Source organism: Helobdella robusta (assembly GCF_000326865.2).
Source record: "Helobdella robusta unplaced genomic scaffold HELROscaffold_96, whole genome shotgun sequence".
NCBI lineage: Eukaryota > Metazoa > Annelida > Clitellata > Rhynchobdellida > Glossiphoniidae > Helobdella > Helobdella robusta.
The window spans coordinates 62,697-89,189 of record NW_008705547.1 but is presented as its reverse complement, the minus strand read 5'-3'; the positions used below and the strand labels follow the sequence as shown (position 1 = coordinate 89,189).

The window sequence follows — 26,493 nt, the reverse complement described above, 5'->3', positions numbered from 1 at the left end:
TATGAAAGGTTTAGAAATCTATTCATTTACTCATTTAGGATAAATTTTTTGTTCATAAAAGTTTTATCACGATGCATGCAAATTTGTCCTCAATGATAAATGATTCAACGATAAAATTTGTTTAAACTTTTTCTTTTATGTATTTTTCAAATGATCAAAAATTTTTATATTTCAATTAAACAAAACTTTCATTGGTAAGTTCCCGCGGACTGCAGTGATGTGGCAGGCCCCGTAAACAGCAGCAACAACGGGGTTTATTGGATCCATCGGAGCCCCTACGTATACCCGGTTTATTGCTACTTCGAAGATAATGGACAAAAATACCTGGTCTGTATTAAATAAGTTTTATTATTATTATTATTATTGCTTTTTTAATCATTGTTATTAACTATTATTATAATTACAATATTATTATCGTTGATCTTATTTCATTTCAATAAATTTTTAGAAGTTTCCACAGCAAAAGCAATCAAGGAGTAGACATATTGCATGCAGTAGACGTGGATCTTAATGCAATCGAATCCAGTCACTGCAACAGCTGAACCAGGCCCTATAACCATTACTCTATCTCGCTTCCATCTCAAATTATTTATTTTCCAGGTCTTCCAACGACGTTTCGACGGCTCCGTCAATTTTTACAGGACTTGGTTGGAGTACGAGGATGGATTCGGTAATCTGAAGGGAGAATTCTGGCTTGGTTCGTTAATTTTAAATTTATTTATTCTACAAATTTTTTTTAAAAATTGAATTTTTTAAACTTTGTGTTTGAAAGTACACTTTGTCAATATTTTAACATCCTCCATACCAAAAAAAATTTTCTGTTAAAACTATTTTGCTTATAAACTTTGCTCGTCGGTTTGCAAGTTGAAACACTGATTACATGCTTTGCCTGATAAGCAGTGACCGGGTTCCATTGCAAAGAAATCTATGCACGTTATATATAATTTTGTATCCTGTATTTATGTGGGAAGCTGATTCACAAAATTTTTTTTAAGCTAAGAAGGCATAGGGCACTATAAAAGTATTTAAACAAAAACAAATTAAATTATTTAAAAAGTAATTAGCTAAGAGCCTAACACCAGGTTTTTAATCACTATAACAAATTTTTGTCACAACAATTTTAAAACTGATTTTTAAAATTTTTAAACAAAATAATCATGATCCGATTTCTTAGGAAACCGTTTCATAAGTCAGTACACATCTGGCAAGAGTAACTTCACACTGAAGGTGATTGCTGTAGCCTTCGACTTAAAAAGAGCGAGTGGCTACTTGTACGACTTCAAAGTGGCTGGTGGTAGTTTGAATTATATGATAATGTACTCGTCCTGTGGCGGAAACTACACCTACCGTTAGTTATTTATTTGAGTCCAGTTTTATTCTACTATCAATTTATATAATTTGTACTCAAAATAATTGGGCATTTACTAATATGTGCTAATTTTTAAAGTTTTTATAATGATTTAAAAAAATAAGCATGCAGAGTTCCACTAGACAAATATAAAAAACAAATTTATTATCGTTATTATTGTAACCCTTGTAAACCTTGTCTCTTTTAACTACAAACACTAATATTATAACTTCAATAATCTATATATTTCTAACAACATCGTTGTAGCTTCCGACGATCGTCAAGTGTTCGTTATTCCTTAGGTTCAAAGTTTCCGATAGATGAGCACAACTGCTTCAAGCGCAAACTTTGTTGAACGTTTATTTAAAAACCAACAGTAACAGAAACAATAAACTAATCCAAGTAACTACATGAATCCCATTTACGACCGCTCTTTTTCTGTGGAAACTTGACTGTAAACCTGACTGTATGGTCTAGATTTTTAACGTAGATAAAATATTTCTTTACAATCTTCTGTAGTTTACAATCAAAAAATTACAAATATAGCAAAAGTAACAATAATCAAATAACAAATAATATAGCGCAATTTGATCTTTCTGACAGTTATAACATTACACCCAACATGGCCTGTTAGTTCCTAACATAGGCCTGTATTCATTGTTTCGATAGAGGGGAAAAACTCTTTAAATGGATAATTTTCATCTTTGTCCATCCATTTTCTTGATTTTGGGTGCTGTAGCCTACTTCATTTATTGATATGATAGCTCGCCCAGGGCGTGGCACCGTCAAATGTTGATGCTTTTATTGACTTGGCCTGGGCATACCGTTTATTATGCTTTCTTTCCTTTATTTCTGTTTGCGGGGGTAATTGTTTCTATTTCTCGCTGATGTTTCCGTCCTAATTTTTCAACTCTCGTTTAATTCGTCCGTTTTTTTATCCATTTTTTGGCTTAACTCGTCAACTTGCTTGTCGATTTTATCGATCCGTTTTTTTAATTCTTCTTTGAATTTTGTTGTTCTATCTTTTCGTTCGTTCCGTTACATATACGTTGTTTAGTTTTTTTCGAAGTCTTTTGATTGCTGGTCACATCTTCTATTAAAATTGGTTTTTAATTTGGCTGCCATTTGTTTTAAGTGATTTGAAAAGTCGAACTCTTCCGGATCGTGATCTTCGGTTATAAGAGCGTCTCTTGGCGATTCATCAGAACTGATTTTGCTCTTTTCGATTCGAAGTTTCGTTGTCGTATTACCTTTCTCAGATTTTTTGTATCGAGCTCTTCTAATGCTAGAAGTCCTTATTGCAGGAAGTTTCAAATTATCAAAAATCTTTCTTCTAACACCAATGTTGTGGCCCTTGTCTTTCGTAACTACCAACATTAATGTTATAACTTCAAAAATACAATATTTCTTTACAACCCTCTGTAGTTTACAATCAAAAATTACACATATAGCAAAAATAACAATAATCAAATAATAAATAATATAGCGCAATTTGATCATTCTGGCGATTATAACAATTTTATTAAACATCATCATCACCATCATCATTATTATCATCACCGTCATCATTATCATCATCACCCTTCATCATCATCATTATTATCACCTTTTTTATTATCATCACAGCCATCATCACCACCGTCATCATATTTTCATCAGCTTGCTTCATCCAGAATAATCAGTCGTTTTCCACTTGGGATAGAGATAATGATGGGTTGCAGACAAATTGTGCGATGTATTACAAAGGTTCGAATTGATGTTTTGTCTCTTTCCGTGTTCCTGTTCATATGTGTTTTTGTGTTTGGTATTTATTTCATAAAAGTTTATATTGTGTTAAAAATTTTCCGTTTATTCATTCATTCGTTCATTCATTCGTTTGTTCGTACATTAATTCATTCTATCACTCATTCATAAATTTACCCATCTTTCAATCCACTCATCCATTCATCTATTCATTAAAAAATAAATATAAGGAGCTTGGTGGTACTACGACTGCCACTTCAGTAATTTCAACGGCTTCTATTACGCCGGTGGCTACCACAGCTCGTTCGCTGATGGCTTGGATTGGCTACAATTTAAAGGGTACTACGAATCGATGAGGATGACCTGGATGATGATTATGAAAAGTGGATAATGGTGATGATGAGGATGGTAAGGATGATGTGGATGGTGATGAGAATGATGGTGATGACGAAAATTAGTGAATGTTATAATAATAATAATTATTATAGGTAATATAATTGGGTGCAATTATAATGATTATATTTTCAAAAGATGATTTAATTTTTACGTAGATGATGTTGATACTGATAATAATGCTGATAATGATAAGAATTTTATTTGCGAGGATGAGGAAGATGATGATGATGATAATGGTAATGATGATGATGATGGTTGTGGTCTAAACAACAATATATACATGTTTTTGAATAAGTATTAACAATATATTTTGTGATGGTCTATCATAAGATCTTTTCTTTTTTGATCTCCGTATTATTTTCATTTCTTACAATTGTTTGATTTGAATTGATGAATAAGTAAAATATTAAATATATTTTGTAAAACAACAAAAAATATTTTTTTGAAAAGTCTCTTCAGAAATGAGTCAGTTTTTCACCAATACATACAATTAGCTGCGACCAATACAATGGGCCGCAACTCCACAATTGATTTCGTTCGTTTTGACACCTTGACTGGTTAGATTTGCACATGGGCGTCATTCCAGGTTTTAAATAAATAGGGGAAGTACAAACTTATTGTATTGCAGAATTGTATTGCCGAATTTGTATAGCGCCTTTTGTGAGTTGACTTCAGAAGCGCTCTCTACTTTCTTCGTTGTTGAATGTTGAAAAAATGAGTCTTTAGCCGTTTTTTGAATTCATTTCGACTCATGATGTTGAAATTCTTTAGATCAGCAGGCAACGCATTCCAAATCTAGGCAGATGCTACTGAAAATCTTCTTTTTCCAAAATGAGAAGATACGAACTTAGGAATGTGTAGGTCACCGCGACTTGATGATCGTAGTCGACCCCTATATTGAATCTCTGATACTAAATGAATCTGCTTCCTCAGGTAAATTGGTGCATCTCCAGTCAAACAATCTTTTACAAGTAGAGCTAGTTTGAATGTTACTCTTTCTGGCATGCGAAGCCAGTGCAGTTCATTTCTAATGAATTGGTAGATAGGATCAAACCTTGATATGCCAGCAACCAGTCTAGCAGCGGCGTTCAAAACTGATTGAACATTATCTTGTAGCAAAAGGTTGATCCTATACATCATCACGTTACAAAAATCAATTCTATTACAACTAAAACTGCAAACAAGAGCTTTTGTGGAGTCAACTGTCAAATATCGTCTGATGGCTTTTAGTTTTTGTAGCTTGAAAAAACATTTCTTGCATAATTTATTTATATGAGACTTTATTGAAAGGTCTGAATCCATAACCACACCTAGATTTGTCACTGGATCTTTAAACCCGTCAACCTGAATGAGTTTATGAGGTGTCCCTAGCCACATGTATTGCGTTTTGTTGATATTTAGCTTTAATTTATTTGCTGTCGTCCATTCTCCTACTGCTTTTACAGCATCCGTGACAGCTGTAGAGAGTTGATAGGACAAGCTCGCAGACCCAGATCCGTATAGTTGAATGTTGTCAGCGTACAAATGGCAACGATCACCTGATGATTTCACAACGCTGACTACATCGGCAGTGTATATAACAGAGGGCCAAGGACGGAGCCCTGTGGAACACCATAGGTAATCTCTGACGTAGCTGTGTCTGCACCTTCCCCAACGTTGACAACCTGTATTCTGTCTATCAAATAGGACTGAAACCAGCTAAGTGCATCCCCTGTTACACCATATGAGACTGAGAGTCTTTCTAGCAAAATATCATGATCAACATTATCAAAGGCAGCACTAACATCCAGCAGTGCAAGCATGGCTATATTGCCCATGTCAACTGCATCACATACATCAGAAATCACTTTGAATATCGCCGTTTCGGTAGTGTGAGCTTGAAAAAAAAACCTGACTGAACTTTTGGCACTAATAAAGTTTTGTATTTTTCTTCAGGTATGAAAGAAGTTGACGAGCGAATATTTTTTCTATAATCTTTGATATAAATGTTAGGTTCGATATCGGTCTATAGTTGTTGACAGCATCAGGTGTGAGACCAGAATTTTTTAATTTTGATCTTACTATAGCCGTTTTCTGAGATCTTGGCATGATTGACATATGGATGGAGCTGTTGACCAGGTAGCACAAAAATTGCAAGAGCAAGTCCAATTGTTTTTTTAGAAAAAATGTTGGGAGCGGATCAAGACTTCATGATTTCCCATTTGACGATTGAATTAGTTTTTTTAAATCTTCAGTAGAGATAGGTTTAAAGTGGTCGAGCCGATGTTGAGTTGTTGTGAAAACCGGGAGACAGTCATCTTCAAATAGACAGCCACCTTCAAATGAGACAGCCATCTTCAAATGGCCTATATGGCCTATGATTAGTTACATATTTTTGAATTATGCATTTACAACTGCACCAGAAAAAAATATCTATATCTTGGGGGGTTTAAAAATTTTAGCTATTCAGGACATTACCTGACAAACAAAGATAACAAACTTTTTATACAAAACACAGGTATAAAATCTAAGATACGTTTGCAAAACTTTTTTTTTAGTGAATCCTGGTCCTCCTATTATATATTTCTGGCTACAACTCAGGTGACGTAATACGTTTTGAGAAAATAAAAATTAATTTGATGAAAACATGAATGGAAAATTTTTGAATGCATGGTTTGTATGCATGCCGTGGAGACTTGTTATCTCATTGACTCTCTTCTTTATTCAAATCATTTCCTGCTCAATAGTTTTGCTAATGAGGTGAATTTTTCAATAATAATGATGACTAAAAGCGTTCGTTGCATGCAAACACACACACAGGCACACAAATACACATACACAACTTAACACATACACTCACACACAAACTAACATATCAGCAATTAACAATATATTGGCTCAAAAACTGAGCTAGTTCGGTTAGTTTTCCAATTTGGCCAAGTTGCTTTTAAACATGTTTATCGATTCTGCTGACACTGAATCATTATTCAAGCTATTTTAGTGATTAACAACTCTCTTGCTGAAAAAGTTATATTTCATTGGTTCAGTTTTTTTTTGAAAAGCCTTAAAATTCAGTTAATAACTGATTTACTACTTATCGCTAGTTTGAACTTGAACTTAACTGATAGGTGGTTCAACTGCGGCGCTTGATGACATCAGACCGATGGGGAAGTTTGACAAACGTAACATAACGAAAAAAGTTGAAGAATCTGGTCAAAACCGCGACCTCATACCCACTGTTATTTTCGATGAAGATCTAGGTCGTCGATGCGCACAACAACGATACGAGTATCGTTTGACGTTGGATGCATTCAAACCGACTAATACGCCTTTTTTTACCTGACGTCCTGAAACAACAGTCGTTACGTCGCTGGCCTCACTATTTGATATTTAATATTAATACTGTTGTACACATGTGTATACACATGTATCATGCATATTTTTCTTACTTTCCTACACATGTACAAGTACATCACTTATATTCATTTCGATAATATACATTCATACTGTTGGTTCAACTAAATACAATAAGAAACAATAAAACTGCATACCGCGTGCAAGTTCCATGCATACACTCGTTTTATCTTGTAAAATTTTTTACCTACTGCCGTATTATTTTAAATTATTTTAATTGTTTTACGTAAATATGTATCCATTTATTTATTTTAATATTAAACTATAACTTGTTTCACTAATTATTCAATTTCATCTGCATTACAAGGTAACAGTTTGCTTTTAACGTAACTCTTCAAATTATTTATTCATAAATATAAATATAATTATAAACATAAATAAATAATGGGCTTAAGCGTATGTTATATATGCCAATATCAAAATAGCACTAAAAGACAACAAAAAGCAATCAAACAACAATGTCAATTTTATGATCATGTAGAAAATCTTCGTTGGCCATATATAAGTCAAAATTCTTCTTGAAGTTGGAAACAACGCATGACGGTAAATTGTTCCAAATAGAGATCACTCTGTTAGAAAACGAATTCTTTCTTGTATTTGTATGGAATTTTTGAACATGTATTCTATAGCGATGTCATCTGGTACGTGGATCCGCTTCAAAACACAAAGTTGGCGAGGAATCTCTATGTACCATACCCTTTGCAATGTTGAAAATCATTAATATGTCTCCACAAATTTTTTTAAATTTTAAAGTTAGTAAGCCAAGAAACTTCAATCGATCCGAGTAACAAAGGCCTTTGCAATCCTTGACCATCTTGGTTGCCCTTTTCTCAACCCTTTCCAAATCGTCAATTTCTATTATTTTCCAAGGAGACCGTACACTGACACCATACTCTGACTTTGACCTAATTAAAGATTCATAAATTGAAATAAATGACTCTTTAGTTAAATTTTTAAAGTTTCTGTATAACAATCCTTAAAGAACAAAACATTTATTAATGACATTATGTATATACTTAGAAAAGCTCAGTGAACGTTCAAACAAAACCCCCAAATCGTTTACTTCACCACAAAAATCCAAGTTAGAATTATTAATATTATAACACCAATTATTATCCAAACATAAATGACCAAATTTTATAGCTGCACACTTTTCAATATTCAAATCGATTTTCCATAACATACACCAATCATACAATTTATCAAGATGTTTTTGTAGCACTATTCTATCACCACACATCTTATAAAATTAAACATTTAATACTTATTAAATATCTGTAGATAGAAGATCTGTTCTGTAGTTCTCGTGAAAGACCGTGAACAGTTGACGGAATTGCATCCCTGCTGATCAAAACAGCGCAAAAGTTCCAACGTTTAATATTTACAGGCACACCTCTAGCTGGAAACCACGCCAGCAACTTTGATTATTTACTATGTGCAAATAAAACTTTCCAATTAAATGCCTTAGGAAGTACGATTTAATTTATGATACGATTTAATTTATGAAACGTTCAAACAAAAAATTTTCAAATCGATCAGCTAGAATTTAATCTATTTTTCATATGAGAAATTTTTCGATTCGAAAAATAATAATTTTTCTAATTCTCTAGTGGTCGACAACGGAACAACGCGGAACAACACGTGAAACCAAGCGTCGCATCACGTGGTAAGTTTGGGACTATTTGCACTAGAGCCCCAAGCAGAAAAGATTTTTATAAACCGCAACCACTCGCATCCGCAAAGTTCACGTCCGCAACCGCCCACATTCGCACTGCTCATAATCCGCAGCCGCGAAAAGACAACCTAAATCGGCCGTCTTAATCTCATGTTTAAAATTAGAAGATAGCAACACTAGAAAGTAATCTATTTACAATTTAATTATAATCAGACAGCAGATGATCTCAATAAATTTTTTATCTTACAACTTAAAAAATTTCAAATTAAAAACAACAAACACAAAATGAACGACGACGAGGAAGTTGAAGAAGCAATTTATTTATTTATTTATCATATGTTATCCTTGCTGATACTTTAAACAGTCTGTACTAGAATCAAATTCAGAAGATGTGTATGATGTTGCACATATATTGCTTGTTGGGCATTTTTCTTGATTCGGGCTTGGACATCGGAGTGTGTACCTCCCATAACTGAGGCTCCACCGTAACAATGAGCGATTAGGTGGTTCCAGTTTGCCTAATTTCAGCAGTAATATAAATGATAGACGATGTTAGATGGAAAGCATTGACAGGATGCATGTTATACGCTCCAAGTGGTTTTCCATTGATGACACTAATATCAACATATCTTATGAAGTAACTGAGCTGTTTCTTCTCGGATGCGTCTATAGTTTCATCAACAAGTATTGAACAATACCTGACCTTTTTTATTATATAAGGTCGGGACTGTTGCGATGGACGATAATTATATCATTTTGGTATTCGGTAAAGATCCTACTCCTCATTAAGAAGATCTAACAAATCATACAGAAAATTAACGGTGCTGGTTTTGGTCCTGTTGCAGTTGTAGAGTTGGTTGCTGGAGCCGATATATGCACTGCACATATTTTCTTCCTGTTTAGTTGTTGAGATTGGTAGTTTCTCACTTGGATAAAAGTCGTCTCCTCAGTTTTTTTTCACTCACTCTACGGTTCTGAAACCAGTACTTAACCTGACGACTAGTCAGTCTGGTTTCATTTACAATTCGCTCCCTATCAATGCGATTGATATATTGGTTTTGGCTAAATTCCCGTTCCAAAACATTAAGTATTTCAACGCTGTAACCCTCACGGTAAAATTTATCTGTGCGAATCATATCTTTCGCTTTCTTTTTTGTCTTAGTTTTTTCTTTTTTATTCTCAACATTTAAATCAATTGGGAGATCTTTCGGAAGAAGAGGTAGCAAACCTTCTGGAAAATGTTGCAAATCTTCTGGAAGATTTAACAAATCTTCCACGTGATCCAACAAATCTTCTGGAACATCTAGCAAATAGTCCGGAAGATCTAACAAGTCTTCCGGAAAAATCATTTCACTAGGATCTGGTAGCTCCTGCAGTTTTGTAGGTTGTTTATTCGTTGCCACCATCAGTTGTTTCTCAGGCAAATTGATGGTGATGGGCCCTGGTGCCTTTTTAGTAAATTTAGGCAAGATGATTACTTTTTTCTGCGACATCGAACGTTGTTCATTCATATTAGAAATTTTCTGTAGAGATTCTAGCGACAGGAAACTCTTTGCAATGTGGAAAAATATTTCAAATTACTTTTACAGAGGAGTCAAATTGTTATTCAATAATTTACTTCAATTATAGTTACAACTTTTATAGGACAAATTAGTCCATAGAATCATTACTTTGATGTTTTACAATTTTGCTTGTAATATTTACTGTCTTTGTCATCTGCAATGTAGTATCATTTCTCTTGTTAAACTTTTTCAATAGAATTTTATGATTGAGTCGATATTTTATTTTTTACAAAGCGTATTGTTCATCTTGAACATTTTAATTTTTCAATATGTTTTCGATTTGGTTGAAATAAAATTTTTAAAAATCGAAAAAAATTTTCAACTCCTTCGTTCATAGAATTACTTTGCTAAGACTTGCTACGCGTCACACACGCGAAACAGTTTGTTCCGCGTAGTGCCTGGGTTTCGTTCTAACCAAGAATGTACAAACAACTTTGATTATTTACTATGTGCAAATAAAACTTTTTAATTAAATGCCTCAATAAGTACGATTTAATTTTTGAAATGTTTAAACAAAAAACTTTCAAATCGATCACCTAGAATTTAATCAATTTTTCATATGAAATATTATTTTTCGAATTCTCTAGTTGTCGACAACCGAACAACGCGGAACAACACGTGAATCCAAGCGTTGCATTACGTGGTAAGTTTGGGACTATTTGCACTAGAGTTCCATGTATATTCATCTGTTATGAGGGGCTTCTTTTAAATTTTCATTTTAAATTTAAAATCTTTCTAAGTAAGAACTAAGCTTTGGTTTTGTTAAAGAGCAATTATTATATTAAATTTAAAATGACAAACTCCAATCTATACATTCAAGTGGTTTTTCCAAACCTTTCTATCTCAAATTGATAAAAACTTGATACAGGAAGAAATAATCATATACTTAAAATAGTTACTTATACAATATTCTTCATTCTATATATATATATGCTTATACTTATTATTGCCATTATCTATATGTGCTTCATTGAAGACATTTTCAAATATAAAAAACAATGTCCAATACATAACATAACATTTAAATAATGAGCGTATATTAAAATCCATGTGCTCATATCTAATATGTGATAATAATTTAAATGTCCAAAAAACAATAATAATATGAAATAGTTTCAAAGAAATAATAAAAAAAAAATAAAAAAAAAATACCATAATATTAACAACAACAACAAAAGTAAACTACAATACCATTTCGATAACAAAATAATCGAATAAAAATAAATGCAATATGTGTCTGTCTATCAATCCCTCGTACAAGTGGCTTTCTGAAAATTACAATCTCGATTTGATAAAAACATGATACAGAAAGAAATAATCATAAATAATCATACACTTAGTAAAAAAAATAAACCGTAATGACCGCACACCTTCAATGCATACTGACTCTAGCGCCGGCAAAAATTTGACTAACCAGAATGATATTTAAATCGTGCTGGATTGTTGTTATTCTTACAACAATCACTTCATTGTTACCAATAATACCAATCTATTTGTTAGCCAAACAAATGCATGTGTTTTGCTTACATTAAATTCAATCATTATTTGCCATTTACTTCATTTATTTAAGTTCCTTGGATTTAAATATTGTTAAAAATATTAGAGTTGCAGATTTATCTTCCAGTTTCGTTACCAAGAATTATTTAGTTTAATTTCAACATGATACATTTTTTAATTATGACTGATAAATATTTTAAATTCTAGAAACCAATGTGAATATAAAATAATTATCTTTCAGAGGCATTAACAACAAACACACATTGCATGTAAATACACGTCCAAGATTTGATGCTTAACGTAATGTCATCCAGTATAGTATGTTTTTACCTTATCATATAAACAGTTTGGCAAAATTTTTCATAAAGTTGAAACAATAAAAAAACGAAATCATTTCTACCACATTTTATGGAACTTTATAAAAAGTTTGATTCTTGTCAATAAAATTGATAAAAAATTGATAAAAAATTTAATACTAATTATTATCAATGTAAAGAATGCATATCAAGGAAAATAATCAGATGACAGCAACAACATTAGTAATGACAGAAAAAATATAATAAAAAAATATAAAGTACAAATAAATAATAATGACATCATAGCTTTCTAAAAATCATGAAATTATAATGGTGACATCATCCTTCACATAGCGCATTATTGACAAAAGGTGAGAAGATCCACAAAGAAGGAAATGTTTCTTCAATAGGGTCTGTAACGAGATCCCCCTCTTGACCTGTTGCTACCTCTGCTTCTGTAGGCTGGGTACTGTGGCTGTTGTTCCATGTATGAATCGAACCTTGGCACAGGTGTTGGGATGTGCTGTGCTGTAACTAAATAGCGACCTCTTCCTGCCATTGGACCACCCCTTGACCTTATACCTCTCCCTCTCGATTTTTTGTCTGTAGTTGACAGACCATGTATGTTGGTTCTCTTCGCGGTGACTTTAATTTGTTTTCCGCAAAACAGTGACTCATTCAATTTCAGGGCTAAGTCAATAGACACAACGTCCGTAAACTCAATGTATGCAAAGCCCTTAGATTTGCCGCTAAATTTGTCACGTAGAATTTTTGTTCTCATGATGACACCACATTGTTCAAAGTGTTTGTTCAAACCATCCAATGTAGCCCCATAGTCATAATCATGTATGTATGTGTTGACGACTTGATGACTTTGCTTAGAATTAACGAACATTTTGTCGGCCAGCAAAAAAGATGCTTTGTTTGATTTGTACTACTTTTTATTTATTAATAGATGGAACACCTTTTAAAAAGCAAGGAGTGTTCAACAAACTAGTTCATAAAATTAAATTTTTTTGAATATCCGCTCACTGAAAATGGCTGAAGTGACAATTGATTTGTTAGATGCCGACACATTCACACAAGATCATGTCAATTGATATCAATTTGGAGTACACAGCAAAATTTTTAAAGAATTTAATTCACAGACGAAAAAAATTGTGCATAAAATATCTAAGTGATAACTTCGACGATCATCGCCTGAGCAACGAGTCTGTCCGGAAGATTTTAAGAAAGGCTCCTTTCTGTTCCAGCTTCCCTGCCGACATTCCCTGCATTGCTTCTATCCTTCTTCGTCAGATATCTCTCTAGAAAATTGAAACCTTAATCATCCTACTTGTCCACTGTGCAGGTAGGAATTTTGGAACTGTATGGGGAAAAAATATATTTGATAAAAAAAGACAAGTGACGATGGACGAGATATTATGGATATTTATCTCAAAACAAACGAATGTAAAACACCTCCTGTTGACTGAAGCATTAACGATTTGAAGTTCCGGTAGAATAAACTTAATGGAATTCACTTTTACCAGCGTTTCTTAATTTTGAATCTGTATTGTGTGTGTGTGTATGCATGTGTGTGTGAGTGTGTTTTTGTTTGTTTTTGTTTTGTTCACAGTCCAATCAAATTAGTGCTTTAAATTAAAAATTTTATCAATTTTTATATCCATGTGCATGTTTAAAACATGCCCGTACAATTTTATTTATTTATAATTTAGACAACATTTATAAAGCTAAGTAATTCGGCGACCAAGGAACCCCTCCGTGGTTACGCTTCTGACATTGTCCAGATAACACCAAACTACTATTTTCGGTCTACCTAAATTAGGCACTTGATAAACTACGCAAATTAAAACTATATTTATGACTAAAAATAGACTTTGAAAAATATCCCCAGAAAACCGAAAGAACGCGAAGTGTTAGTATTTTTAGAGGTCACCACATTCTACTGTTTATTGAAATTTTTATAATTAATAATAACGAATAAATTATCAATTAAATTAATAAATTAATTATCAAATCTGATCTATAATGAAATTTAAAATGCAATTAAAACATTATTAACTAAAACAGACTAAAATTAGATTTCATCAACAGTTTTAGAGCATGTTAGAATTTGAAATTTTTTATTTTATAAACAATATTGGTGAATATATAAATTAATTATCATTAATAATCGATAAAATAATATATAATTGTCAGGTTTCTCTCTCAAATTGTATATCAAAAACAACAAGACTGATTGATTTTCAAAATTCACTTACTCTTGAAACTGAACAGCCAAACACAAAGTTATATAATATTGAAAGTAGCCAATGTCTAAAATGTTAATAACTCAAAGTTTTAACGTTCATTTATGACGATATAACGCTAAATAAAGCAACGCAACCAACATAAAGCAACGCATTCAACGCAAATCACACAAAGTGACAACATTAACGACCCTATGCATTCAACTCGCTCAACTACATACTTTTAAAACAACAACGAACAACGTGCCCGCCTGCACACCTGTTGTACGGCTCTCCACTATATTCACAGCTAGAATTTCCACATAACATTCGTATCTGCACTCATACTAGAATCAAATATATATACAGTTCGTTTATCACAATTCAAGTGCATATATAACCCTATAGGTATATTATAAAATTTGAAGTTGATCTTAAGTATGAAATTAATTATGTTTCGTTTGTGTACTTCAGCCTCGTATTTCAATACTTATTAGAAGATCTCTCCATAAAGATATTGCTCAATGTATGGTACATCGAACCTCATCTCAAGGAAGTATCTTGCACATGTGAGACGCTCTGCTGGGAAACGTCTGATGGCTGTAGCTATATACAAGTTTTGGACACTCCTACGTAACAAAAAATCGTTCACTTCAGTTTGCTACGACTACTCAGACGTGAAACTAACATAAATTAATAACATTTCTTCGTATCCTCTAGCTAAGGAGTTGGTTAACATTACAGAACACGTTGAAGTACGTAGTCGCCTCCTTCCATCATATCATGCTTCAAAAATTGTTGTCACATATTTTTTCTTTAATTCATGCTTTTAACAAATTTAGTTTTTGTAAATTATGTTTTTATACCCATTTAATTGCGGCTTACAACAAATTTCAAATTTTAAAATGGCTCCGAGTTTCTTTTGTAATGTTTTGAAATACACGTTATATAATATAAATACTCGAACGTATGTAATTAAAAAAAACAAATCTAACTCATGTGCATGTAGGTAGGGTTGCTTTATTATTTGTTGTTTTCAATAACCGCTAGTAATTTGTTACAACAAATTACTGAAGAAGAAAAAATTGAAAAATAAACACAACATTTTTTGTGAGTACATTATTATTATTATTTATTATTATTATAAAGCCCATTTTGAACTGTTATAGCATTAAAGAAGTGAACTCTACAGCTGTTACCACATAACAATTATGATGAATTTCATCATCTTCATCATCGTCCCTACCCGCAACGTCATCATCATCTTCGCCATCATCCTTTTCATCGTCAAACTTGTGTACGTGCGTGAAAAGCGCCTGAATGTGTGTCCATGTGTGTGTGTGTGTGTGTGTGTGTGCACGCGCGTTTGAATAAAATTTAAAAATAGAATTTAATAAATAAAGCAGCTGTAATTGCGCTCGTAGGCCTATTATTTAAATTAACAAAGGTGTGCTGATTGATTCAGTGATTGATTGTTAACAGCTAGCAAAAAAAATTAAGAAGGCTTTTCAAAACCAACAAAATAGACAGAAAGATTAAAAAAATGAAAAAAAGAAAATAAAATGAAATCAAGAAGAAAGGAACGACTTTATCATTATTTATTATTATTAATAAATTTCATGGACACCCAGAAAAAGATTTAAGCAGTGCAGACGGGGAGGCTATTGCCCAGCCTGCTACGAAAGGACCTCCGTCCACATGGAAGATGATTTCTTCTGTAGAGTGCTTGTAGAAGATAGAGAGATGGTTTAAAATTGATGTGGAATATGCATAATTGAAATCGTGAAAATTAACACAACGTTCAGGGCTTCCAGTAAATATTAATGGGCCTCCATTATTCCGTTGTCTCAGGGCCTTCATCTACTTCTAAAAACCGGCCCTATGTATACCTCATTGAACAATTTGTGTAGGAGATTGTTAAGGATTGGCATGCATGATCATCATCTGAAGTTATTGAGGACATCTGCACAAATTTTTTAATCAACGTTAATCATTCAGAATTGATTTTTGAATGAAATTTATGTGCTTCAACGATTGAAAAGTTCAAAACCTCAATAAAAGGATCATACATCATCCGAATCTACGCCATCGTCCACATCATCACCACGCAGTTCGTTGCGCTGTTCACAATCGTTGCCTAAAATTATAATATGTTTCTAATATTTAAATTTATTTAAAATATAATTTTTAATACGTCTGCCAAACTTTTAAAACCAACTCTAACCAGATGCCTATTGTGACAACAGCCTAACACAAATCGAAAAATTTGTTGAAACTCAAACATTATCTTTGTTATGTCTGAAATATAACAAAAAAAGTTGTTTTTCGAACTTTCAAACCATACCAACCTCATTATCTCTATCATATCTTCATCATCATTTTCATCATCTTCATCATCATCTTCATCATCATCTTCATCATCTTCATCATCGTCGTCAACTTGTCTACATGAATGCAACTTGTAACTTAAAATATTAATTGAGGCTTTTCTGAATTTAAATATTCATTCATTCATTCAGTTATTAAAATTTTCAAAATTATGTTTTTAATTGTCAAAAAATTGAAAAAAAAATTAATTAGCATCAATATATTCCTAAATAACATTTTTTTATATTCGTTGATTTTATTAAAACGTTGCAAAATGTTAATGAGCGCGTTTCTTCCTAGCCATAATTTGACCACGTTTACTCAGCCAATGTAGGTTCATTAAACAATCATGTGTGTGTATGTGTATACGTGTGTGAATCATTTAAACATGTATATATATCGAGGCAGCAGTTGTGTGGATGTTTCAATCATTAGTTTGAACTGCTCAATAAAGATATTGTCAGTTGGTCTTTGCAAGATGCTCTTTCTCGTCCTCTTCATGTTGCTGGCTCAAAAAGGCTCTGCCAGTTAGTTCTTCCTTTCTACTTTGCTGTCTTCTTCGATATTGATTGTTGCGCTTTGGAAAGTTCCACAAATTTGTAAGATTTTTCAATGTTTTGGATTGTGTTTATATTTTCATGCATCTTTGGAGTCCAACTCTTAGCCCTCAAGGAACTCCGACAAAATATGTTCAACTCTAACGTTTTATCTTATTTTCACAACACTAAAAAAAGTACTCTGTAAATTTGTTTTTTTATTTTTTGGATCATACTGACATAAAGCGTGATTTTACACCACACAAGTCATAACTAGTTTCTGGTTTACCTTAAATAAAATTGTGAAATTGTAAAAATATGATATCCTGTTAAAATAAAACTGTTAAAGTTGAATTCATTAACACAGAAAGTTGTCCAAATAGATTTTGGAATTTGTCGGGAAAGATGTGTGAAGGTTAAAGGAAAAACTATGCAATATGAGAGTGCACAGAGTTTTTTTCGTCAATTGAATTCTAGCTTGGCAATCGTCAATACAAATGAATTTGAAGATAACTTATTCTTTTTCCTGAAATCAAATTTCAATCGTCAGTGTTTAAAAATCTTCTTCATAATAAATAATAATTTATTTAATTTATTAAATAATAATTTATTTAATAAAATTGTTATTGTAACAAATTAAACAGGGGAAAGCACTAATATTGGTTTTTGGACAGCTGGTCGCAAAATATATGAAACAGAATTATTCTATTGGAACAGTTCCATGTCATCCTCAGGGGCAAACGTTGTCATAACAAATTGGGATGAAGAAGAGCCGAATAATGTGAAAAACCGTGGAAATTGCGTGCAATTGATTGTGAAAAATGGAAAATTAGTTCCTAATGATAATAATTGCTTCATGAAACTTTATGTTCTTTGCGAAGCAGAGCTAGTTTAAAAACTTAATTTCATTTAATTCCTATCAACGGTTAAAATAATGGATGCGAAAATTTATTTACCAAATCGCACATAGAAATTTAAGAGGAATTGTAATTTGTCTAACTCAAGGGGATGCCTATTTACCAATATACAGCACTTTCTTATGGGTTGAAGCAGGGATATTATTATGTAGATGGTTGTTATATACGTCAGTCGTGATAATTAATAATTGATAATCAGATTGTGTATGTCAGCGTGTTTCTGTTTCTATGTGTGTTAGTCTTTGTATGTGTGTGTGTGTTTGTGTGTTGATTGATTTACATGATAACATTTATTTAAGCCCACGTTGAATGTTGAGCGAGGACGAAGACAGTTTTCAACAAAACTTAATCTTCCATGTTGTACAAAATAGGATTGAAATGAAAGTATAGTATGTGCCCGCATGGTAAACCAACCGTCAAAAACAGACGCAAAATTTTTATAACAAACTGGTTCGAGTACATTACATGTTCAAAGTAGCCAATAACTGACAAGTGGCAAACCAAATCAACTTCGTTCTATCAAAATTATGGAGTGGGTAGTCAGAATAGAACCAAAGAACTTATGTGTGTTGTCAATGTAAATACGCAGAGATAAATTAAGATCCTTTAATGAATTCAGAAAAAAAGCCATGTGGACGGAAAAGACAAAAGAGCCCAAAACTGACACTTGAGGAACCCTCGCTGACCAGCAAATCCAAAACCAAACCAAATCAACTTCGTTCTATCAAAATTATGGAGTGGGTAGTCAGAATAGAACCAAAGAACTTATGTGTGTTGTCAATGTAAATACGCAGAGATAAATTAAGATCCTTTAATGAATTCAGAAAAAAAGCCATGTGGACGGAAAAGACAAAAGAGCCCAAAACTGACACTTGAGGAACCCTCGCTGACCAGCAAACTTTTGAAAACAAACTATTCCTGAGCATAATGTGTTGTTTATTGAGTGGAGACGTTGTCCTTAATTCCGTAAGTTACCTCCAAACTATTTTAATAGCATAAATATATCAGCTTTATTGAATGCAGCACGTAAATACAGCATGACAAGCAGCACCACCTGCATGTTGTTAATAACCTCATTAAAAACTTATAGTAATTCTGTCTCCATAGAGTTATATGAACGAGCTGCATGAACTTTTTGCAGCAAATTTGTTATTTATGATTTTCTAGTTTGTGATTGAAAAATGATGGCTGTAAGAAAACAAGACTAGAATTTATTGTAATTTAAAACAACATTATTTGCATTATATTAGAATGATTTTTTTACCATGGTCAAAGATTGTGGTGTAAAAAATATAGTAAGGTAACAGAAATTGATATATGCAATTTAACAAAAAATTTACCTCCAAATATGTCTTAAATTTTCCAGCCTTCGTTGAATCAACATAAAGATCAAAAGTTTGGAAATCGTACGATGAATAGTTTGGTATATTCAGTTTGCATAGGTTCACACCTCTTCTACCCCAGCAATCGTATTCGTTCAGGTTCTGAACATCATCGTAGCCCCATGATATGAGGCTCATATAGAAAAGCTCAACTGAAATGATCATTTAACAAGTTTTATATAATTTTTACATGTTTTTATATGTACGATTACCTTTTTTAAAATAAACTTTTTATTTTTAAATTTCAAAACTAAATTTGTGTAAATTTTCATTACAGTTACTGTTACTGGCCAAATACAAGGAGCAGTTTTCATGAAGGTTAGAGAAGGTTTGTTCAGGTATTATTACATTGAATTGATGACAATGAATATCGTATACCTCAACAACACTCACAGATTTTTCAAAACTCGTTTAAAAGGCAAAACAAGAAATGATCGACGATTGACACTGAACGGCACATTTTTTTGCAAACAAATCCTTCGTTCCCTGGTTCAACTGCACGCTTTTCTGAGTTAAAATTAAATTTCCGTTTGGTGATTCGAAACATAGAGGCGTTGTTTTCAACATTAGCTTGTGATAGATGCGACTGTTTATTCAATCGATTTTTTTGAAGACGATGATGATTGTGATAATGTTTGTTGTTGACGATAAATAAATATCTATCTATTGTTATAACCGTGCTACCGAACGCACTAGATTCTAACGTATTCTAGAATGTTTTAGTGACTGGAGCATTGTAGAGTATGCTAGAATCGGACCATCTGGAAGAATCTAGAAACGACGCTTGCGAAGAGTGTATAAGCGCACGTCGCAAGAAGATTAGCGATTAGTGAAATCCGTGGTTAGTGAAATTCGTGATTTTGCAAATTCGTGACTTTGTGATTTTGTGAATAGCGATTCGGTGAATTATTTAAAGCGATATTTGATTTGTTTTGTTGACGTTGTCATAACGATAGATTTTGAACAATTTAAAAGTTAATTGTTGCGTTAATTTGAATTTGCCAGAAATAAACGATTAGTTGATTTCTTCTGTAAATAAAGTTTATTAACTAATAACTGTTATAACAATATCATTAGATGTCAATTTCTAATTTTTGCCATCTTTGTGTTGATCGTGCAAAAAACATACATTATTCAATTATTTCAAAAAATGTTGTCATTGCAATATCTTCTTCTGCTGCATGTACGTACACCCACTAAATTTAAGGAATGGTCATTAAAAATCAGAAAAAGTGCTAAAAAACTCAATTCCTTTAAACGTTCGCTGACATCCTTTTATGACCAGGCATAATATAACATACGAATACTGTATCAATCAATCATTGTGTTAACTATTATTAGCCTAACGTTCAGTTGTACGGTTTTACTTCGTAAGTTTTTCATAGAGTTCGTATATAAATTCGTACGTTCCTTTCTTCGTACTTCAGTTTTAGTACTTAACTGGCATTTATTTATTGGTATTGGCCGTAGGATTGTGTCAATGAGTGTCAGCGTGAGCTACAAAAAGACGGCGTTAACAATCTCAAGGTAGGAAAAACCTTTAGGTTTGCGATGTCTATTAAGTTTTTTTGGTTTGTGTTATTATGAAAAATGTATGTAAAATCATAAAGTCTTGCAGTTGAAAATTTTTTCATTATTATTGTTATTATGTTATCATGTAAATAAATTTTATTGAATGAAAGTTAAATCGGGGAGGTATAAGATTCACAAGTCTTCACATGCGCCGTGTTCTTGTGTGTGTATGTGTGTGCGTTCATCATGACCAACAAAGAACAACAATAAACTTTAACAGTAAATAATTGAATTAATGCAAAGTCGTGACGTCGTAAAGCAGCAGGTAAAGCAAAGAACTTCATGCAACAAAGAAATGCAAAGTTGATTTGCGAATGTATTTAACTCGAGGGTCAGGTTGGTCATGTACCAAAACCTAATTTACGGTGCTCTGATAACAACTAATGCGAATAACACAAATTATTTAAAATATAAATTTCTCGCTACTATACAACATTTTCCAAGATAAAAATGTCATCTGACAAGGAGTTTGGAAATAACCATGTTATCAGTGAACTAGCTAGATGTTTAGAGTTGACTTCACTAGCACATGGTGAGTTCACGGATGTTGCAGTTGGAGGTGCAAAAGAGGCAAACACCGATTTCGAAGATGCCGAGATGCAAGAAATGAGAAAAAAGATCCAAAAGATGAGAGAAGAAAGGAGAGAATGTGAAAACCTCAAAAAAATGTTCGTTACGAATACAACTCCAACCGCTTCATCGGCCACATCTGAAGTCGACGGACGATCCATATGGGTCGGCAACGTAGACTATGGGGCTACATTGGAGGGTTTGAATAAACACTTTGAGCAGTGTGGTCTCATTATAAGAACAAAAATTCTACGTGACAAATTTAGCGGCAAGTCTAAGGGCTTTGCATACATTGAGTTTTCGGACGTTGTGTCTATTGACTTAGCCCTAAAACTGAATGAGTCACTGTTTTGCGGAAGACAAATAAAAGTCACCGCAAAGAGAACCAACATATATGGTCTGTCAACTACAGACAGAAAACCGAGAGGGAGAGGTATAAGGCCAAGGGGTGGTCCAATGGCAGGAAGAGGTCGCTATTTAGTTACAGCACAGCACATCCCAACACCTGTGCCAAGGTTCGAATCATACATGGAACAACAGCCACAGTGCCCAGCCTACAGAAGCAGAGGTAACAACAGGTCAAGAGGGGGATCTCGTTACAGACCCTATTGAAGAAACATTTCCTTCTTTGTGGATTTTCTCACCTTTTGTCAATAATTTGCTATGTGAAGGATGATATCACCATTATTTTTATTTCAAAGATTTTTATCAAGTTATTATTTATTTGTACCTTAAATTTTTGTATTATGTTTCAAAATTACTTTTCTGTCATTATTATGCTCTCATCCTTAACAACATTAATATTAATTATATCGTTGTTATTATTTTTGATATGCATTCGTTATTTTAATATTAATTAGTATTAAATTTTTTTTTAAATTTTTCGTCCATTTAATTGACAAGAATCAAACTTTTTATAAAGTTTCATAAAATGTGGTAAAAATAAAGTTTTCTCACAACGTTTCGCTTTTTTTTATTGTTTTCACCTTAAGGAAAATTTGGCCAAACTGTTCATATGATGAGGTAAAAACATACTATACTGGATGGCATTACGTTAAGCATCAAGTCTTCGACGATTGCAAAGATCGCATGGAACATGTGTGATGCTTTGTTTCACGTGTATTTACATGCAATGTGTTTGTTGTTAATGCCTCTGAAATATAATTATATTTTATTCACATTGGTTTCTAGAACTTAAAACATTTATCAGTCATATTTAGAAAATGTATCATGTTGAAATTAAATTAATTAATTGCTGGTAACGAAAGTGTAAGATAAATCTGTAACTCTAATATTTTTAACAAATTTTAAATCCAAGGAACTCAAATAAACGAAGTAATTGGCAAATAATGATTGAATTTAGTGGAAGCAAAACACATAGGATTGTTTGGCTCCTATAATTTGATACTTCTTAACTGCTGTTGCGAGCGAATAGATAGGTAATATTGGTAACAATGAAGTGATTGTCGTAACAACAACAATCCAGCAAGATATGAATATTATTCTATATTTAAATTTTTGCCTGCGCTAGAGTCTGTATGCAATGAAGGTGTGTGGGTTTTTCCAAAATAAACTTCATTGAGTCTTCAAAGACTCTAGTTTTTTAAAACACAACTTTAATTAACACTTATAGTCTTCGTCATTTATAGTCTTCGTCACTTGGAGCGTATAACATGCATCCGGTATATGCTTTCCATCTAACATCGTCTATCATTGATATTACTGATGAGTTTAAGCCAAATTTGAACCACCTAATCCCTCATTGTTACGATGGAGCCTCAGTTATGGAAGGTACACACTCCGGTGACCAAACCCGAATCAAGAAAAATGCCCAACAAGCAATTTATGTACAACATTTAACACATCTTCTGAATTTGGTTCTAGTACAGCGGAACAACACGGAAAAACTCGTGAATCCAAGCGTATTAACAAGAAGTATTAGCTAGGATAACAAATGATAAATAAATAAATAAATTGCTTCTTTAATTTCCTCACCGTCGTTCATTTTGTGCTTGTTGTTTTAGCCGATAAAATTTTAATTATTAATTCAGAAATTTTTTAAATTGTAAGATAACAAATTTATTGAGATCATCTGCAGTCTGAATATAATTATATTGTAAATAGGTTACCTTCTAGTGTTGCTATCTTCTAATTTTAAACGTGAGATTAAGACGGCCGATTTTAGGTTGTCTTTTCGCGGCTGCGGATTATGAGCAAAGCGGATGTGGGCGGTTGCGGACGTGAACTTTGCGGATGCGAGTTGCTGCGGTTTAGAAAAATCTTTTCTGCTTGGGGCTCTAGTGCAAATAGTCCAAAACTTACCACGTGGGGCGACGCTTGGATTCACGAGTTGTTCCGTGTTGTTTCGTTGTCGACAACTAGAGAATTCGAAAAATAATATTTCATATGAAAAATTGATTAAATTCTAGCTGATTTCTTGAAAATTTTTTGTTTAAACATTTCATAAATTAAATCGTATCATAATTTAAATTTTACTTTTTAAGGTATTTAATTGGAAAGTTTTATTTGCACATAATAAATAATCAAAATTGTTAGCGTGGCTTCTACCGAAGCTAGATCTGTGCTTGTAAACATCAATGGTGTTTGGTACTCTGATCTTTTCAAGGTTTGTTACTTTGCAACGTAAAAATCATCAACGTGAATTCTAATTGAAATTATAGAACAATGCTTACTTTTTTACTAATTATATTTATTAAAACATTTTTGAATTGATTTGTTAAATTATGTCATCTTTCTCATCTTTAAAAATTAAATTGGTTTACTTGTTGGTGCATAAACGTCTGTTGAAAATGATTCTTATTAACAAACATAACATTTGTAAATAATCTAGACAAATTCCAAATCTGAAAAATATTTCTTCAACGTATCTGGATACAGCGGAAGTAAGGATGACGTTCTGAACTATCAAACTGCCTACTTCCACAACGGCATGAAGTTCTCCACACCCGACCAGGTTAACGACCAATATGTCAACCACAGTTGTGCTTTGAAGTATTCATCAGGCAATTGGTTCAACAAGTGCTATTATCAAAACCTGGATGGTCCGTACGGTTCCGTTGATTTCTGTTATGCATTTCTGCCTGTCACTTGCAGCAGGCTTAACATGCTATCCACATCATATTTTCAACTCTTCAAGAAGGAAAGAAAGGAGAAAGGAAAGAAAGAAGGAAAGAAAAAAAGAAAGAAAAAAGTAGCGTCATACATCAAAGAAGTAAACTTTTTTGATGTACCTCTATGAAAATAAAACTTCAAAGAAGCAAATAAAATTTTAAATCAAATAAATTTTTAGAATTTAAGACAATTTTTAGAATTTTAAGAAAAATTTTTTTTCAATAATAATGATAATAATATTAATAATTTGTGTAGGTATATCTGTTCACTCACATATAAGCTATACTTTTTAGTCAAAATGTAATTTGATATTACTTTGAAATTACTAAATTACAAATCACCAATTACTTAAAAAGTAATTTCGATACAAATTATCATACAATTGTAATTTGAATTACGTAATTACATTACTTGAATTACATTACTGCCCATCTCTGCAGATAAGAATGTTATGTGGAAAGTCTAGCTGTGAAAGTAGTGGAGAGCCGTACAACAGGCGGGCAAGTTGTTCGTTGTTGTTTTGGAATGTATGTATGCACAGTTGAGCAAGTTGAATGCATTCTTGTCACTTTGAAATTAATGTTGTAAATTCGTTTGATTAACGTTATAGTTGTGATTTGCCTTGAATGCGTTGCGTTATGTTGGTTGCGTTGCTTTATTTAGCGTTATATCGTCATAAATGAACGTTAAAAATTTGAGTTATTAACATTTTAGACATTGGCTGCTTTCAATATTATATGACTTTGTGTTTGGCTGTTCAGTTTCAAGAGTAAGTGAAATTTGAAAATCAATCATCTTGTTGTTTTTTATATACAATTTGAGAGCGAAAGCTGACAATTATATATTATTTTTTCGATTATTAATGATAATTAATTTAATTATTCATCAATATTGTTTGTAAAATAAAAAAATTTCAAATTCTAACACGCTCTAAAAGTTTTGATGAAATCTAATTTTATTCCGTTTTAGTTAATAATGTTTCAATTGCATTTCAAATGTCATGCGTCAAATTCTGTTTTTTATCCATCGAATTGACAAATTGGACAACGGTCGAAATTGCCAGGAACATCATTGAATTCAAATTTTTCCGATATATGATTATGGAGCTCCAAAAAATCCTCATTGCCACCCTTATTGTTTGGTTCACCACTACGCCAATTACTTATTTCTGCCGCACTTTTGTACTGAAGAATTTCATCTAAAAATTTTGCAGTCCTGAATATTTTCCATTCGAAAACTTGAGAGTTGTTTTTCTTCCTACCAGCCGTCCAGAAGTGATTTTCACAGTAGTCTAAAATATCAATTATAAATATAATACTTTAATAAAAAGATTTGCATAAAAATTAATCGAGATCAGTTTATCTTTTACGTTCAACGAAGTAATTTTTACGAACACATTTTTGAAATGTTTATACTAGTGAGGAAGAAATATGAATAATTTGTACAATTGAACGAACAACAAAATGGTTTTAGATTTAACATCTGCGCGAAGTCAAATTTTTCGGGAATTTTATTTTTACTAATAGAAAAAATGTAAGACAACCTTTATATTTGTTGCTCAGTTGAACATTCAGCTGATTCATAAATTCTTGATTATCAACAATTGCTAAGTTAGCTCCAGAGCGTCACATGCGATGACACTTGCATCCCATGACGCTCCTGTCCTATTGACGTAGATACACCTTCCACCAATGAGGGTGAACGGATCAGGACAAGCACCTACAAGTTCACAAGATGCAGTTTCTTATCTGAACGAATTTCATTGCACCGATCGTTCTGTACGATATATACATATAAATGACAGACCTTCGCCAGTGCAACCAAAGAGGCCAACCAGAAGCAGCGATGCTTGGAAGACAGTTTGGATTTCACCCAT

At 32.6% G+C, this 26,493-nt stretch overlaps 6 protein-coding genes across 6 annotated transcripts; 3 read left to right on the top strand and 3 right to left on the bottom strand.

Annotated features, from left to right (window-relative positions):
• Nucleotides 1-510: 510 nt before the first annotated feature.
• Nucleotides 511-3,482, top strand: HELRODRAFT_91190 (hypothetical protein; the record flags this gene model as incomplete). Its single annotated transcript, XM_009033682.1, has 4 exons — nucleotides 511-697; nucleotides 1,175-1,327; nucleotides 2,975-3,094; nucleotides 3,322-3,482. 4 exons carry the CDS (start codon nucleotides 511-513, stop codon nucleotides 3,480-3,482), a joined length of 621 nt encoding a protein of 206 aa, XP_009031930.1.
• Nucleotides 3,483-9,478: 5,996 nt separating this feature from the next.
• On the bottom strand, nucleotides 9,479-9,691 carry HELRODRAFT_91177 (hypothetical protein; the record flags this gene model as incomplete). Its single annotated transcript, XM_009033681.1, has 1 exon — nucleotides 9,479-9,691. One exon carries the CDS (start codon nucleotides 9,689-9,691, stop codon nucleotides 9,479-9,481), a length of 213 nt encoding a protein of 70 aa, XP_009031929.1.
• A 2,817-nt stretch (nucleotides 9,692-12,508) lies between these two features.
• On the bottom strand, nucleotides 12,509-12,805 carry HELRODRAFT_126196 (hypothetical protein; the record flags this gene model as incomplete). The annotated part of the gene is made up of 1 exon (XM_009033680.1): nucleotides 12,509-12,805. A coding segment is annotated over one exon (297 nt), but the record flags the coding sequence as incomplete, so codon positions are not given.
• Nucleotides 12,806-21,365: 8,560 nt separating this feature from the next.
• Nucleotides 21,366-22,589, top strand: HELRODRAFT_182961 (hypothetical protein; the record flags this gene model as incomplete). Its single annotated transcript, XM_009033679.1, has 2 exons — nucleotides 21,366-22,063; nucleotides 22,478-22,589. 2 exons carry the CDS (start codon nucleotides 21,366-21,368, stop codon nucleotides 22,587-22,589), a joined length of 810 nt encoding a protein of 269 aa, XP_009031927.1.
• Nucleotides 22,590-23,694: 1,105 nt separating this feature from the next.
• HELRODRAFT_182960 (hypothetical protein) lies at nucleotides 23,695-24,744 on the top strand (the record flags this gene model as incomplete). Its single annotated transcript, XM_009033678.1, has 3 exons — nucleotides 23,695-23,834; nucleotides 24,042-24,111; nucleotides 24,337-24,744. 3 exons carry the CDS (start codon nucleotides 23,695-23,697, stop codon nucleotides 24,742-24,744), a joined length of 618 nt encoding a protein of 205 aa, XP_009031926.1.
• An 892-nt stretch (nucleotides 24,745-25,636) lies between these two features.
• HELRODRAFT_182959 (hypothetical protein) lies at nucleotides 25,637-26,493 on the bottom strand (the record flags this gene model as incomplete). The annotated part of the gene is made up of 3 exons (XM_009033677.1): nucleotides 25,637-25,908; nucleotides 26,247-26,336; nucleotides 26,424-26,493. The coding sequence occupies 3 exons, from the start codon at nucleotides 26,491-26,493 to the stop codon at nucleotides 25,637-25,639; spliced, it is 432 nt and encodes a 143-aa protein (XP_009031925.1).